General features: G+C 42.4%; 1 protein-coding gene across 16 annotated transcripts in view; it reads left to right on the forward strand.

The window, feature by feature from the left end:
- The window catches only part of rabgap1l (RAB GTPase activating protein 1-like), a 458975-nt gene that overhangs the window by 386308 nt on the left and 56531 nt on the right, over positions 1-16136 (forward strand). Inside the window, exon 1 of one of the 16 annotated variants that reach the window (XM_069937575.1) lies at positions 12425-13228. The exons of the other annotated variants lie outside the window; for them this stretch is intronic. Within the exon in view, the coding sequence (XP_069793676.1) occupies positions 13118-13228 (111 nt within the window). The 5' untranslated portion in view covers positions 12425-13117. Of the gene's footprint in view, positions 1-12424; positions 13229-16136 lie in introns of those variants that run through there. 16 annotated transcript variants of the gene reach the window in all.

Raw genomic sequence — 16136 nt, forward strand, 5'->3', positions numbered from 1 at the left:
GGCTCTTAATGTATGCACCTAACTCTCATATGTGGCACCTTGTCAAATGCCTTTTGAAAATCTAAATACATGTCATCTACCAGTTCCCCTCTCTCAACCTCCTGGTCACATCCTCAAAGAATTTAAGCAACTTTCATAAAACCATATTGACTAGTTTGTATTCAGCTTTTCTAATGCTTATTTATTTATTATTTTTGACTTGAGCATCTTGCCAACTAGCCCATTGTTTTTCTCCCTTATGGAACAAGAAAGTCACATTGGCTGTTTTCCAATCTTTTTGAACACTTCTAGAGTTTATTGAGATTGGAAACATTTCAACCATCAAGCCCACTATCTCTGCAGCCACCTCCTTCAGAACCCTTAGGTACAGGACATTAGATCCTGGTGATTTGTCCACTTTTGACCCTGTTAGTTGCATTAATCCTTTATCCCCTGGGATTGGGAATTTTATAAGTTCTTCCTTGTTATTTGAACGTAGCCCATCTGTTATCTTGGGGATATTTGACATGTTCTCCATGACATACAAAAATAAATTGATTTAGCATATCTTTCATTCCTGTGTTTCCTGTTATTAATTCACCAGTTTCATTGTCTGGATGTCCCACATTTGCCTTACTCACCTTCTTCCTTGTTTGTATGTCCAAAGAAACAATTGCCATTTATTTTAATATTACACAGGGTTTTCTCCCAAAATTAATTTTCTCCCCAATGAATTTTGCTGATAGAGTCTAAAATCATTTCAGTCCTTCTGCAAACCAAAGTGACTTAGCATCAATTGTGGGAAAATTACTGGAAAGTATTTTGAGAGACAGATCAGCCACCTTTTGGAAAGGCAAGGACCATTTAGGCTTTCTAGATGGGAAATTGTGTTTCATAAATTTAATTGAGTTTTAGGACTGAGCAGCTGGTAGGTGTTTATCTACATGGGTTTCAGCAAGCTTTTTTACAAGGACGCATAAGTTAAGTTGGTCCAAAAGGTCAGATCACATGGAATCACAGCTGGCCAATTGGATACAGGATTGGCTTGATGGTGGGAGACAGAGAGTGGAAGTGGAGGGTTGTTACTCAGATTGGAAGCCTGTGTCCATTTGTGTACTGCAGGTATCAGTGCTGGGACCACTATTGTTTTGCTTCTATATTAACAATGTGGAAGACAGTGGTTAGCCATTCTCAACAGAGACCCACGCCGCACCACCACCTCCCCCCTCCCCCCACCCCCCACCCTGGGCCACTGCACATTTAAGAAAAAGCCTTGTTTTCACCTGATAAATATTTTTATTTTTTTTTTATGTAGTCTGTAGGAGAGAAGTACAGAAGAAATCAAAATTTGACTGCTTCACAGGGAATTTTTTAATTTAATATTGTGCAGTAACAGGCCATTTCGGCCCTAGAGTCCATGCCACCCAATTTATACTCTATTAGCCTACACCCCTGGTACGTTTTGAACAGTGGGAGGAAACCAGAGCCCTTGGAGAAAACCCACACAGAGAGAGCATACAAACTCCTTACAGGACTCAAACCCCAGTCCAGTCCTGATCGCTGACGCTATAAAGGTGTGGCCCAGAGAGTCCTCGGGAAGCAATAGCCAAAAAGAGATTGAGAATGGCTGATCTAGTGGTCAACGAGGAAGACTTTCTGAGATTACAAGAGGATCCAGGTGAATTGCGAAAATTGTCCAAGGAGTAGCAGATGGAATTTAACTCATATAAGTACAAGGTGTTGCATCTTGGTAGGTTAAACCAGGAGAGGATTTTCACGGTGACAGATAGGCCCTTGGAGAATGTTATAGAACAGAGAGACTGAGGGGAACACATACATAGTTTTATGAAAGTGTAGCCACATGTAGACAGGGTAGTGAAGAAGGTGTGTGCAATGCTTCCCTTCATCACTGCATGAGTCGGACATGATGTTATAACTACATGATAATAGTGAGATTACACTATTGTGTGCAGTTTGAGTCACCCAGCTCTTGAAAAGACATTATCAAGCTGGTGAGGAGCGGCTAGTGTGTAAGTGGCTCAGGATGGGAGTGGGACATCGAGGCTTTGGCTCAAGAGGCTTCAGCGAACAGAGGCTGAGGAGAAGGAGCAGGAGTTGAGGCAAGGAAAGGAAGGATTTTTCTAACTTTTTTTCTATTTCATACATAGTGGGAATGGCAGCCAGGGCAGGACATGCTCACTTGCAGAATGTGGATTGTTAGGGAAGCCAATATCATCCCTGATGATTTCATCTGCAAGAAGTACATCCAACTGCAGCTCCTTACATACAGAGTTAGGGAACTGGAGCTGAAGTCGGACGCTGTCACACCTAGGAGGGAGGCAGGAGGAAGGTAGGAGGGTGACAGGAGAAGGAGAAGGAAAGGGAGCAGATACCCAGTTCATGGCACCTTTGTGGCCATGCCCCTCAATAACAAGTATACCATTTTGGATACTGCATGGGGGGTTGATCTACCAGGCACAAACCACAGTGTCAGGTTTCTGGCACAGAGTCTGGCCTTGTGGCTAAGAGAAGGGAGGAGAAGAGGTGAGCTGTAGAGATAGAGGACTCCATACTTAGGGGGACAGATGAGAGATTCTGTGGAATTGATTGGGTATCCTGGATGGTATGTTGCCTCCCTGGTGCCAGGATCCAAAATTGGAGTGCAGCTCACGTTGTTTCATTGTTTAAAAAAGGCTCCGAAAGTAATCCTGGAAATTCTAGACCATTGAGCCTGATTTCAGTAGAAGGTAAGTTATTGGAAGGTGTTCTTATGGATCAGGTATACAAGTATTTGGATTCAGGACTGATTAGGGATAGTCATCATGGCTTTGAGCATGGTTCGTTGTGTTTAACCAATCTTGTAGAATTTTTCAAGAAGATTACCAGGAAAGTTGATGAAGTAAAATCTTTGGATGTTGTCTTAACGAACTTTAGTAAGGCCTTTGACAAGGTCGCACATGGGAGGTTATTAGTTAGAAAGTTCAGGCACTAGGTATTCGTGATAAGGTAGTAAACTGGATTCAACATTGGGAACACGGGAAAAGCCAGAGAGTGGTAGCGATGATTGCTTCTCAGACTGGATGGTGGGCCTCAGGGATCGGTGCTGGAACCATTTGTCATCGATATCAATGATCTGGATGATAGTGTGGTAACATTGAATCAGCATATTTGAAGATAACCCAACGATCGGGGGTGTTATGGACAGCAAGTATGGGTTTCAAAGTTTGCAGAGGGATCTGGACCAGCTGGAAAAATGGCAGATGGAATTTAATACAGACAAGTGTGAGGTGTTGCATTTTGGAGAGACCAACCAAGAAAGGACATAGTAAATGGTAGGGCACTGAGCAACATAGTAGAACAAAGGGATCTAGGAATTCAGATACACAATTCCCCGAAAGAGGTGTCACAGGTGGATAGGGTTGTAAGGAGAGCTTTTGGCACATCGGCCATCATAAATCAAAGTATTGAGTATAGGAGTTGACATGGTAAAATTATTCAAGACATTGGTGAACCCAAATCTGGAGTATTGTATGCAGTTTTGGACACCTAACTATAGGAAATACATTAATAAGATTGAAAGAGTGCAGATTTACTAGGATGTTGCCTGGACTTCAGGAAGAATGAGGGGAGATTTGATAGAAGTATTTAAAATTATGAGGGGGATAGACAGAGTAAATGTAGGTAGGCCTTTTCCATTGAGGGTAGGTGAGATATAAACCAGAGGACATGGTTTAAGGGTGAAAGGGGAAAAGTTTAGAGGGAACATATTTATACAGAGAGTGGTTGGAGTGTGGAACAAGCTTCCAAATGAAGTGGTGAATGCAAGCTCAATTTTAATTTTTATAAGAATTTGGACAGGTACATGGTTTGGAGGGGTCTGGTGGGCTATGGTCCAGGTGCTACCCAGTGGGACAAGGGAGAATATAGTTTTGCATGGACTCGAAGTGCTGAAGGCCTGTTTCTGTGGTGTATTGTTCTATGATTCTGTGGTTCTGAGCATAAGGTAAAGATTCACAACGTTGCCAGTTTTAGCGAGCAAGTTATAAGAAGAGATCGGATAGGCTTGAACTTTTCCCTGGAGCATAGCAGGCTGAGGGGTAAGTTTATTTGTCAAAAAACATCTCCTCGAGTGAGAAAGGTTCTTCTGCAAGCAGACTGATGGATAACTTCAGGCTTTACATGCAGTCATGTAAATATTTACAAAGTATAGGATTATAATGGAAAGATTGATTAGGACTTGGAAAGTACAGGGAGAACAGATCAGAATGGTTGAATGTTAAAAAAAGAGAGTATCTGCTAAGAGCTCGCAGGATTTTGCCATGCTTTGCCAGTGTTATAGAGATTTAGAAAATCATGAGGGATGTAAACAAGATAAATAGTGTCCAGGGTACTATAACTAAAACTAGAGGGAATAGACCCAAGGTGAGAGGGGAGATTTAAAAGGGACCTGAGGGACACCTTTTTCCCCACACAGGTTATGGGTATGTGGATCAAGCTGCCAGTGAGCAGTTGCAACATTTAAAAGATCTTTGGACGGTCAGCTCGATAGGAAAGCTTCGGGGGATATGAGCTGAATGCGACCAAATAGGACTAGCTCAAGTTGACAACCTGGTTAGCATGAATAAGTTGAGTTGCGGGGCCTGTTTTTGATCTGCAATACTTCATTGGCCCCACCACTAGCCCTTGCCACTCTGTATGCCCTACTTTTCAACATAATTTTATCTCAAGACTCCTTTGTTAATGACAGAATGTGCTTTTTCTCAAGAAATTCCTCTTTCTCATTGGGATACACTCCTGGTAAGGAATATGGATCAGCTGTTTGAATATCTGTTTCTGTTCATCTGCTGACCTGTCTCTTCGCTTATTCCCCCTGACCACCTTGAACAATCCATCATCATTCCAATCAGTGTGTAGATTAAAATACCCTTCACGTTTCCACTCTTTATTTGGATGTGCAAGTCTCGTGTTTCCTCCTGTGTTTGGATGTGAGAGTCTCATATTTCTTCCCGTGTTTATTTGTCTGAGTCTCCTGTTTCGTTTTGTGTTTAGGCATTTGAATCTTGTGTTTTGTATCTGTGTTTCATGTCCCCTCCTGCTTTAAATGCCGAGTCTTGAGAGCCCTGCCGGATTAGGTGCCCAATATTACATGTCCCCTACTGTTTTAGGGGTCAAGGTTTGTGTTCTCTCCTGGTTTAGGTGCCCATCTCCTGATTGTTGAAGTTAGTTAATGACTCAGCTATTCCTCAAACTTTTGATGTGAGTGTTGCCATGTTGATCAGCACCAATCAGCTTTCTGATCTCCCTCCTCAGCAGTTTATTCTCCCCTGAATTGGATGCATTGATCCTGTTACTGTATTAGACAGGGCGGTTCTTGAATTAGGGTTCAATGACTTTTACAAAGCCATGAGGTATATCCAAAGTGTCCTTATTTTTGGTGGTTGCTTGCCCAAATTTCAGAGATTTGTATTCCATTGCATTCTGTGTGTGTACAGATCGTGGGTTTCTTTCCAACTGACAACACCAGCCCTGCTTTTGTGCTTTTTTCCCATTGCCTACATATGCTTCATGATGAAATTATTCCTTTGACATTTTATCTTTCAAAAAATGAACAAGGTATGATGTTTCTCTCAGCCAATCCCTCTGGATGAGGATTTGTTATTCCTATTCCCGCAGGCTTTCTTGTATCCCAGCAACCAGTAATAGGTCCCACTGTGTACAACACAGTCTGGAGTCAGTAAGGACTCACTGTTCCTACAGATTGAATGCTTCAGAGAGTAAACATTCATCTCTAAATGCACCACAATTTTGTTTAAATAAGCAACTCACTCAGAGCACAACAGGTTTGCCAGGATTATTGTTCTGATACCTCTGTGTAGTATTGTGGTCTTTGGTACTTTCCCTCTCATGAGGAGGTCAGAGAGTTTTGGGAGAGTTGGATGGAATTCTTGTGTGTGGATAGACCCTGTAACCTGTCCCACTTGGATATGCCAAATGACACCTCTATTAAACAAAAAGAGCCAAATGGCACCTCTATTAAACAAAAAGAGCCATGCAAACAACTTGGTCCTCAAGAACTGGCCTTGCTTTCCACTCTGAACATTGGTTAATATTACAAGTAGTCAAGTTTATTGTCCATTGATTGTACAAGTACAACACGACAAAACAGCATTCTCCAGTCTCATTAAAACACGCAGACACACAACCAGACATAACACATGTACAGACAAACAATACATATGCAGGACAAGTATTGTATCTATGAAAATAAATAAATATTGCTTTTTACAAGTGAGAGTCTCAGATGGTTAGTGTGAGCAGTTCCTTTGGTCATTCAGCATTCTCACTGCCTGTGGGAAGAAGCTGTTACTCAGCCTGGTGGTACTGACTCTGATACTCCTGTATCTCTTCCCTGATGGGAGCAACTAAAAGATGTGTGCAGGGTGGAAAGGGTCCTCAATGATTTTGCGTGACCTCTTCAGACAAAGATCCTGGTAGATCACATTGATGGGGGGGGTGGTGAGGGGGCGAGGAGGAAAACTCCAGTGATCCTCTCTGCCACTGTTATGGTCCTGTGGATTGTCCTCCGATCTATTTCTCTGTAACAATAGTACCACACTGTGATGTAGCCAGCCAGATCGCTCTCAATAGAGTTCATGTTGAAGGTTGACATAATGGTGGTTAGTAGCCTTTCCTGCTTCAGTGTTCTCAGGAAGTGCAGTCACTGTTGCACCTTCTTGTCAAGTGAGGAGATGTTGGATATCTATGCTAAGTCACAAGTTGTGTGAACACCAAGGAACTTTGTCCTCTCTACTCTCTCCACTACTGAGTACTACCTTTCCCTGTAAACTCAGTTCCTCAAGTCCTGGCAACGTCCTTGTAAATCTTCTTTGCACATTTTCAATCTTATTTACCTTTCCTGTAGGTAGGTGGCCAAAACTGCACACATTATTCCAAATTTAACCTCACCAATGTCTTATCCAATTTCACCATAACATCCCAACTCCTGTATTCAATACTTCAATTTATAAAGCTAATGCACCAAAAACTCTATGACCCTATCTACCTGTGATGCCACTTTCAGGGCATTATGTATCTGAATTCCCAGATCCCTCTGTTAAACCATGAGCTATTGCCACTGTTGAATAGGACCTGATGAATGAAGTTTATTGTCATATACTTAAGTACAGATGCAATGAAAGTCTTGCAGGTTATCAGTTATGAAAATTACATTAATACAATTATAATTAATAGGTCCTGAAGAGAAAAAGGAAGGAAATAGAAAATAAACATTCCCATTAGGCCTGAAGCACAAATAAAGTGCTGAGTTGGTTGCGCAGACAGATGTTTGCTGGTCCTGGAGTGGTGTCATAGTTCAGATGGTAGGGGTGAACTGAGAACTGCTCGACTTCTGGCATCTACTTCTGCCCGAAGGAAGAAGCCAGAATAGGACTTGACCAGAGTGATGATAGTCCTTTATAATGTTGGCTGCTTTCTTGAGGCAGAGTCTCATGTACAGATCCAGATATTGGTTGAATTTTTTTGTCAGCAGTGAAAGCTTGATTCCCAGCAGAGGTTGGCGGTAAGAAGAAGTTGTTGAAGTCAGAGGTTTAAGCCAGTAGAACCATTGCCTCACTGCCCCAGAGATCCGGGTTCAATCCTGAATGTGTACAATCACCCAGTGATTGCATGAATTCACCCTAGGGTGCCTAAGTTCTATCCCATATCCCAAAGATGTGCCGGCCATGAGGTTAATTGGCCACTCTAAGATGCACAGGCAAAGGGCTGGGTCTGGGGGAAGTAGAATCCAGGGAGTATGGGGAGAAAAGAAATTGGGTTAAAGTAGAATTAGTGCAAATGTTGGTTGATATTTCCCATGGATATGACAGGTCAAAGGGCTTCTCTCTTTGACTGTAAGAGAAAGGAAAATGTCAAGATGCTGTTCAAACTATTGGCCATGAAATTAAGGGAACTGCATAAATCAACCTCTTCTCCCTCCCATTTCCCCTCCCGCTCATTCTCCTCCATTCCCCTCCCCCCATTCTCCTCCATTCCCCTACCCCTTTCACCCCCTTCCCCTCCTTCTCTGCTCCCTTCCCTTCCCCTCCTTCTCTGCTCCCTTCCCTTCCCCTCCTTCTCTGCTCCCTTCCCTTCCCCTCCCTCTCTCCTCCCCTTTCCCTTCCCCTCTCTCTCTCCTCCCCTTTCCCCTCCCTCTCTTCTCCCCTTTCCCTTCCCCTCCCTCTCTCCTCCCCTTTCCCTTCCCTTCCCCTCCCTCTCTCCTCCCCTTTCCCTTCCCCTCCCCTCCCCCTCTCCTCCCCTTTCTCTTCCCCTATCTCCTTCTATTTGGTCTCTCCTTACCCCAAAGTAGTCAGAATGTGGACCTATGGAGACCCCTTTAGAACCGAGATGAGAAAATTCTTCAGCCAGAGGGTGGTAAATGTGTGGAATTCATTGGCACAGACTGCTGTGGAGGCCAGGACTTGGTGAATGGCTTAATTATGCTTACTAGTCTTATGGGATGCTTTCCTATAACCCAGTGACTTCACCTTCCTGACACTGAATAGAATGCCAACCTGGATTTTATAGTTAGTGAAACATTGCTTGCTACTGACCTGGGAACTTGGTCCATGCTTATACTACAGAGGTCTCCCATTGGAATATCCTGGACAAAGGTGGTTCTGATTTAAGTGGTGGAGGCAGCAAGCCTAATCCCCATTCATGTAGGAGGATCAAAAGAAGACTCACCTGTGGACAGCTGACTCCAAATGGAGCATTCATGTTTCTGGCACAAGAGTTTTGAGTTACACAAACTATTAAAAGTTAATAAAGCTTTTGCATAGTTTGAAAAGTTATTTTTTAGCTGAAACAAAAAAAAAACCAGATAAATGGAAACAATTTGAAAGCAGCATAAAAATGTTGGAACTTGCCTCAGGGCCACTATACCCATGGGTTTGCATATATGAAGCCCTTGTTCTTGGTGCAGTGGTTGTGAGACTGGGGGAGTCTGTTGATTGCTGCATGTAACGTGAGCTGTGAGAAGATGTACTCTTATACGTACTTCCTTCAGATAAGGTGATGGGTTTGTAGAACAAGTGCCTGAGCAAGTAGCAGAGGCAGAGACCATTTATGCAACGTTTGAACTGATAAATGGATAGGAAAAGTTCAGAGAGTTACAGGGCAAATGCAGGCGAATGGGACTAGCTCAGGTAGACAACTTGGTCAGCATGGACAAGTTGGACCAAAGAGCTTAGTTTAATTCTCCAAAACTCTTATTCTATGATCCCAGCAGCAGTTCTTCATGTGAAGCAAATTGAGGATGTGCCCGTGTATCAGGTTGTGCCAACAGATTATAAAACACAGCAGGGCTGGGGAAATGTCCCAGCTTTAAGCTCTGTGATTCCACCATTGGAAAGTTTAAAAAAAAATCAACAAATAGCTGTCAAACATGTGGCGCTTCTACACTGATGCACACACACTTTGAAATACCGGCCCATTGGCATTTGATTGCTACAGTTGCCCACAGAAAATGCTGCTCATTATCTTGGGAACAGTGTGCTCTGAGCTCTGTTATGAAAAATGGTTACCAGAGGGACAGAGGTCAAGATTTGGGGTGTTAAACATGAAAATATGCAGTTACTGGTGTCAAGTGCAGTACACAGAAATACTGTAGAGCAGTAGTTCCCAACCTTTTTCTTTCCATTCACATACCACTTTAAGTATTCCCTCTGCCATGGGTGCTCTATGATTAGTCAAGGATTGCTTAAGGTGGTATGTGAATGGGAAGGTTGAGAATCACTGCTCTAGACCCAATTGTTACTGAAATATTTTACTTGAGTTAAAAATATCATTGGCCCATTTCCTTTGGAGTTATGAAACGGTGCACATAACGAGTCATTTAGATTCGATTTAAACAATAGTTTTCAAACTTTTTCTTTCCACTCACAGTCCCTTATTAATCACAGAGCACCAATGGCATAGGAAATACTTAGTGGTGTGTGAGTAGAAAGAAAAAGGTTGAGAACCACTGCTTTAGAAAGTCAGTAGGTCATGCAGCATCAATAGGCAGTTAAAGATGATCAATTTTTTGGGCCTGAGCCCTTCGTCAGGAACCTGGTTCATTGTGTGCTCTGAGTTCCATGAATAAATGCAGCATTTCCACTGACACCTGGCAATGGTTACTTAAACAAAAAGTTTTTAATTTTCTTTATTCATATAATAAGATTAATATTTAACTACAGGTATTACTATTAACAACCCCCTTCTAATTCTAAATGCACGTATATGTAATGTGTATGTTTTCAGGAAAGTTCTTTGTTTCACTGTCCAGTCATTCACTTTTCACTTCTCCACATTCACTGGTATCGAGCAGTTTTCCATATTGTGCAAAGAATTTAACATTTATTATCTTCACCAGTTTCTGGTGCTTTAACTTAATTTGTTACCGCAAAGGAAGGTCTTTGTTGGTTCCAGAGAGAGACATTTGTTGTTCATTAGAAACAGACAAATTGATCTCCTTCAATCAGCCACTTCAGTTTCCTGCCAAAGAATCTTGCCTAAGAAACTTGCCCCCTCTTGAGTTTTCCAAAAGATAACCTCTTCTTCCAGGTTACCACAGAGTTCTTTTTCCCCAATTTCAGGAGAAACACATTAACCAGCCACATCCTCTTGTAATTGATCACAAGAGGCTGAACTTGGAACTCAATGGGTCTTTACTAAGTCTCCCAATTTTTTTGCAGCCTTCACCATGAACATGATGCAGTCAACTGATTCTCTCTGTCTCTCTCTTTCTCTGTTTGCAAAAACCACATCACCCCTCTTAAAACACAGACTTCAAGCTGGCATCAGTTTTAATAGCAAAAGTTTTAATAGCAGTTTTAATAGCAAAAGACAACAGTCCGTTTCAATTCTACAACATCAGTCCCATTAACATCTACTTATGAAGTTTTCATAGTCCGTCTTCATGGAGTCCACACTTGGGCAAAGCTCTTGCATTTTAAATGAGATAGATGTCTTTTGTGAAAAGATACTGAGATGTCTGTTTATGAAGTGTACCTAAACTAATACCTAAACCCCCACAATCTAACCTTGCCCCTTAAGATTATTTTATTCCATAATTGTATTAACTTATTCTATAACAGCAGCATGAAATTTGTATGTTTTTTTTTCCTTTTGGTCACACTACAGGGAGAATTAGACTGTCATCGGATCTCATTAGGAAGCAGAGATGAATTATTCACTTGAATGTTAAACCATAAGACATAGAAGCAGAATTAGGCCATTTGTCCCATCAAGTCTGCTCCACCATTCGAATCATGGCTGATCTATTTTTCCTCTCAACCACATTCTCCCCATAATTTTTGACACCCTTGATCATAAAGGACATATTTACCTCTAAAGATCTGTTTAGCACCAAGCAAGGGCAGTATGAGAACACTGTTTGTGGGGTACTTTCAGGAGCCTGATGATTGAAGGGAAGAAACTGCTTTTAAACCTGTTGGTGCAGACTTTCACATTTGAGCCTTCTTCATAATGAGAGGAGGAAGAAGAGAGTGTGTCTGGGGTGTGACGGGTCCTTCAGCATGTTGGCTACCTTTCCTGCGCAGCAGAAGATGTAGATGGAGTTGAGGGAAGTTTGTGTGATGGGCTGAGCTGCTGAGAGCTTCCTTGTTACAATTAAATTCTTCCCTGGCTGTCAAAATATTACAAAATGTACAACATTCATACACTCAATAGTTGCACAGTCTTCATTTATTCAGTCCATAGCGAACTGCAGATCCTCCTTACAATTCAGCCTGCATTGAACAATACCCTGTCCCATCTCTCCACCCCAAACATCTTTAAAGTGATAACATGCCACTTAATTAACGTCTGCTGCAACTCACATGGGTTTCTCTGCGCCCCTTTCTCTGTACTAGAGTAAGGAGCGTTAACTCTGTTGGTTTTCAGGCTGTGAGGCAGGGATGGTCATGACTCACCCACCCCTGTTGCTCATTAATCTGCCCTCAGGAACCAATGGACTGAAACAAGCTGCTCCTTGAAAGAAAGCACGTGAATTGGTAAGGAATGCAGGGCGGCTAAAGCCTCCCTTCAATTATTGCTGCTTCCTGGTTTACAGTGCACAAGCTACAGTCTGCTCTCAGGAGGGACGAGAGAGAGAGAGAGAGAGAGAGAGACGTGTGGTTTGTGGAACAGGTTCCTTGTGCTGTGAAAGTCAAAATATTCCAGAAGCTTGAGACAACTTGTTTCATCTGTAGAACCTGTTGCTCCTCTCTTGGGGGACTTGCGAGAACTTATAAGAACCAGTCAGCTGGGTTGAACGGGAAATGCTCGAGCCTAAAATCCACAGGGCACCTGTGAAGGATGCCATCTGAACCAGGAAATAGTTGTCTGTTTCTTTGCTCCCCTCCCCCATCAACCCCATTCGAAGTGAATTGCCTTGCGGTTGGGCTGTGTACTTTTGTTTTTGAAAAGTCAGGACTGTTCACGAAGAAACTCGTAGTGTCTGAGTGCAAGAGTTGAGCACGTTAGAGGACTTCCTTCTGAAACCGCTGAGCCTCCACAGTGGCTGCCCTAGAAACCTATTCAAATTCAAATAAGCAAGGTGCCACTCTCGAAATTCTGACTGTTCTACAAGTCTCCAAGGAATGGTCTAGCCACTGAGGTAACGAAAGAGCCTTGTACCAGCCTCTTCTCCCTCCGCTACTTCATGCTTTGACAGAAACAAGCAGGAAGTGATCAGCAGCACGAAGTTGAGGATCTCCCTTTCATTGGGTGTGCAGCAGCTCGAGAGATTAAGTCACATTTCATCACTCTCTGACTACCAGAATGGTTGTGGAAAATCGGGATCAAGCACAGGAGAGAGAGAGAGGGAGAGAGCACGATAGTTAACAGGTCAGACTTTGCAACAGCTTCATCCTCCACCAATGGGGCTCTGAGCACTTGCTGGTAATGGAGTCCGACCCGTAGCCCATGCTTCAAGTGGAAAAAGAACAATTTTTTTTTTTAGCTCATCACCACAGCTAGTTTTGGAGCTGAAATTGGATGCAGTGTGGAGTCTTCACTCTCTTACCAGCACTCCCTGTGCTTTGGGGGCTTGTCTTATTTATTTTAATTTGTGATCATTTAACATATTGCATCCAAGATGATGGAAGAGGTTTCTATAACCGTAGCCTACGATGCTCACGTCTTCAGCCAGATGAACGAAGAGGACACCTTGGCCAACATGGTTGCAGTCACGAAACCCAAGCCCATGGTAGGTTATGACTAGGCTCGCATGTGTATTAAAGCAGAGCAGGAACCATCTGCTGTCAGGGTTTGAGTCAGTGGACAAGCCATGTGTCACTCAAATGAGGTGCAAAAGAAGCACCAAGGAGAAGAGCTGGGGAGTACTTTGTGCTGTTTTGGCCAAGAAATATTCTCGCAAGGATTGGTGGAGTTGTGGTCAGCACCATGCTATTGCAGCACTAGTGACACTGCTTCAAATCCCCCTCTGCGTGTGAGGAGTATGTACATTATCCCCCATGTCCCCGTAGGTATCCTCTTGGTGCTCCAGTTTCCTCCCATATCCCAAAGATGTACAGGGGTTTAGAAGGTTAATATGGGTATATTAGATGGCATGGGCCCAATGGGCCTGTTAAGATGTTGTGTCTCTAAATTAAAAATTCAACATCACTGCTGTTCATTGACCAGCCATCATCTCATTGCTGTTTGTTGGATTTGTTGTTCACTCATTTATTGCAATTGCACATTTTTTTGGAATGCATTACCCAAGTGATGGTAGAGGTTGGTACAATACAGTAATTTAAAAGACTCTTTCTTAATTAAAGCCGGACTTCAGAGGTGTCTTATTTGCTTGAAAACCTCTTGGGAACTCTGAACTCCCTTCCCAAACCAATCTCTCTTCTCTCTGGTTTCTGTTTCTTTTTGGGGGTGAGGTGGGATGTTAATGCAATGTTACTGTATGAATGAATCAGTAGGTTGGAGTTCTGTTCTGCCTTCTTTAGGAATGAAAAGTTGACTTCTGTGGCAGTGGCTGTGAAATGGTCAGATTAACTGGGGAGAAAGCGCATGCCTATCAGGTGATGCAGTGGAAGTGTGATTAGTCCCAAGCCCTCTGATTTGCCGTTCAAGACAAATGGCCCTGCTGCAGATTCATGCTGAACACAGCATTAATGCCTACCGACAATACCTGTGCCGTGTGTGCATCACCACTTCGATCAGTGCTCCCTGCTCTTATGAAGTTGCCCTTTAATTGAGTTACAGCCAGCTTTCTAAGATTATAGTTCAAGTTTATATGCCAAGGAACAGTGATAAAGTTTGTTTTGGAGGCAGTCCAGCTAGTCAACCCATACATAGTACAGCAGGGAAAAAAAAATACAGAAAGAAATCAGTACAAAACAAAGGCAACATTATAAGCTTAAATGTAATATATAAATGTGCTGGAGAAATTCAGCAGGTCACACAGCATCTACAGGAAGTAAAGACTAACCAACATTTCGGGCCTGGGTCTTCATCAGCTTCCTACCTGAATACATTCACTAGAAGCATTGCTTAAATTGGGCTCAAAGAACTATTGAGGGCTCTTTCAATCCAGGACACAGTATCTAGGTCAGATACTGTTTGCTGGTACAGGACCATTAAAGTCAGGATGGCCTGGCTGGAAAATAGCTTCTTCCCGCAACCTGTGAGATCGATGAACAATATCCCGTAACCGAGTAAATTATTTCCAAAATTTTTATATATATTTATTTTATATATATTTGTATGTGATTGTGTTGTGTATTGTGAGTATGTATGTGGATTGTGATCTTGAGAAGTGCCTTTTTTCCTGATTTTTAATTTATATATATATATATATATATATATATATATATACAGTCAGGTGTTGATGAACTGTTAGTCCCATGTTAGCTCCAGGATCTATCCACGTCCATTACAGACATCAGGAGAGTTGATTCAGCAATTTCAGATCACCAGCCTGTTCATTTTGTGATAAAATGGCAGGGAATAGTAGAGGAGCTTGGTGGTTTATGCCAAATGTGTGAGGGACCAGAGTTTGGCCTCTTGAGTCATTGACCTTCTGTGATGAGGGGTCCTTACTCTGAAATATTGATTCTTGTTCCCAATAAATTTTGCCTGACCTGCTGAGTTTTCCTAGCCCTCCAATAACCCGTACTTACTTTACCCTGAATCAGCTTAATTGATTTCAGATTTATTGTCAAGTGTACATACATGACATCACATACAACCCTGAGATTATTTTTCCTGTGGTTGAGGTGGAAATGCCACTTATTGGTTGTGCAAAAAAAACCTGACTCATTGTACACCTATGTAAACAAATAAGAAATGTAACAAACTGTGCAAAACAGAAATAGAAAAAAAATCAATAAAGTGCCCTTAAATAAGTTCCTGATTGAGTTTGTTGTTCAAGAGTCTGAGGGTGGACAGGTACCAGCTGTTCCTGAACCTGGTGGTGTGAGTTTTGTGGCACCATACCTCTTTCCTGATGGTAGCAGCGAGAACAGAGTGTATGCCAGGTGCTGTAGATCCTTGATAATTGCTTTCCCTGTAGATGTTCTCAATGGTGGGAGAGTTTCCCTGTGATGTCCTGGATTGTGTCTACTACCTTTTGCAGGGCTTTATGCTCAGCAGTATGGTGTCCCCATACCAGACCATGATGCAGCTGGTCAGGACACTTTCCACGACACATCTGTAGAAATTTATCAGGGTTTCTGATGTCATAGAGGAGCTGATGTGCTTTCTTCATGATGTCATTTGTGTGTTGGGTCCAGGAAGGATACCAAGTGAATGCCTTTATAAGAATTAATGCTTTTAAGTTTGCAACATTCAGCTGTTGATGTGACTGCATTATCCTATCTTACGGATTCAGCTGCACCTCGTATCTAGTCTCTTGTATACTCTGTATAGTTAGAGAAAAATCTCCCTGCTCTAAAATTCGTTCCTTCCAACTTTGAAGGCCAACATCCCATTTGTCTTCTTGATTACTTGTGGCTCCTGAAAACCGATCTTTTGAGATTCACGCGCAAGCACTCCCAGGTCCCTTGCACAACAGCAGTCTGTAATCACTCATCATTTAAATAATTTTTCCTTCCAAAATGGATGACCTTGCATTTGCTATCTTTGTCATTCATTCACCAGAC

This window comes from Narcine bancroftii, chromosome 5 (assembly GCF_036971445.1).
Source record: "Narcine bancroftii isolate sNarBan1 chromosome 5, sNarBan1.hap1, whole genome shotgun sequence".
NCBI classification, from domain to species: domain Eukaryota; kingdom Metazoa; phylum Chordata; class Chondrichthyes; order Torpediniformes; family Narcinidae; genus Narcine; species Narcine bancroftii.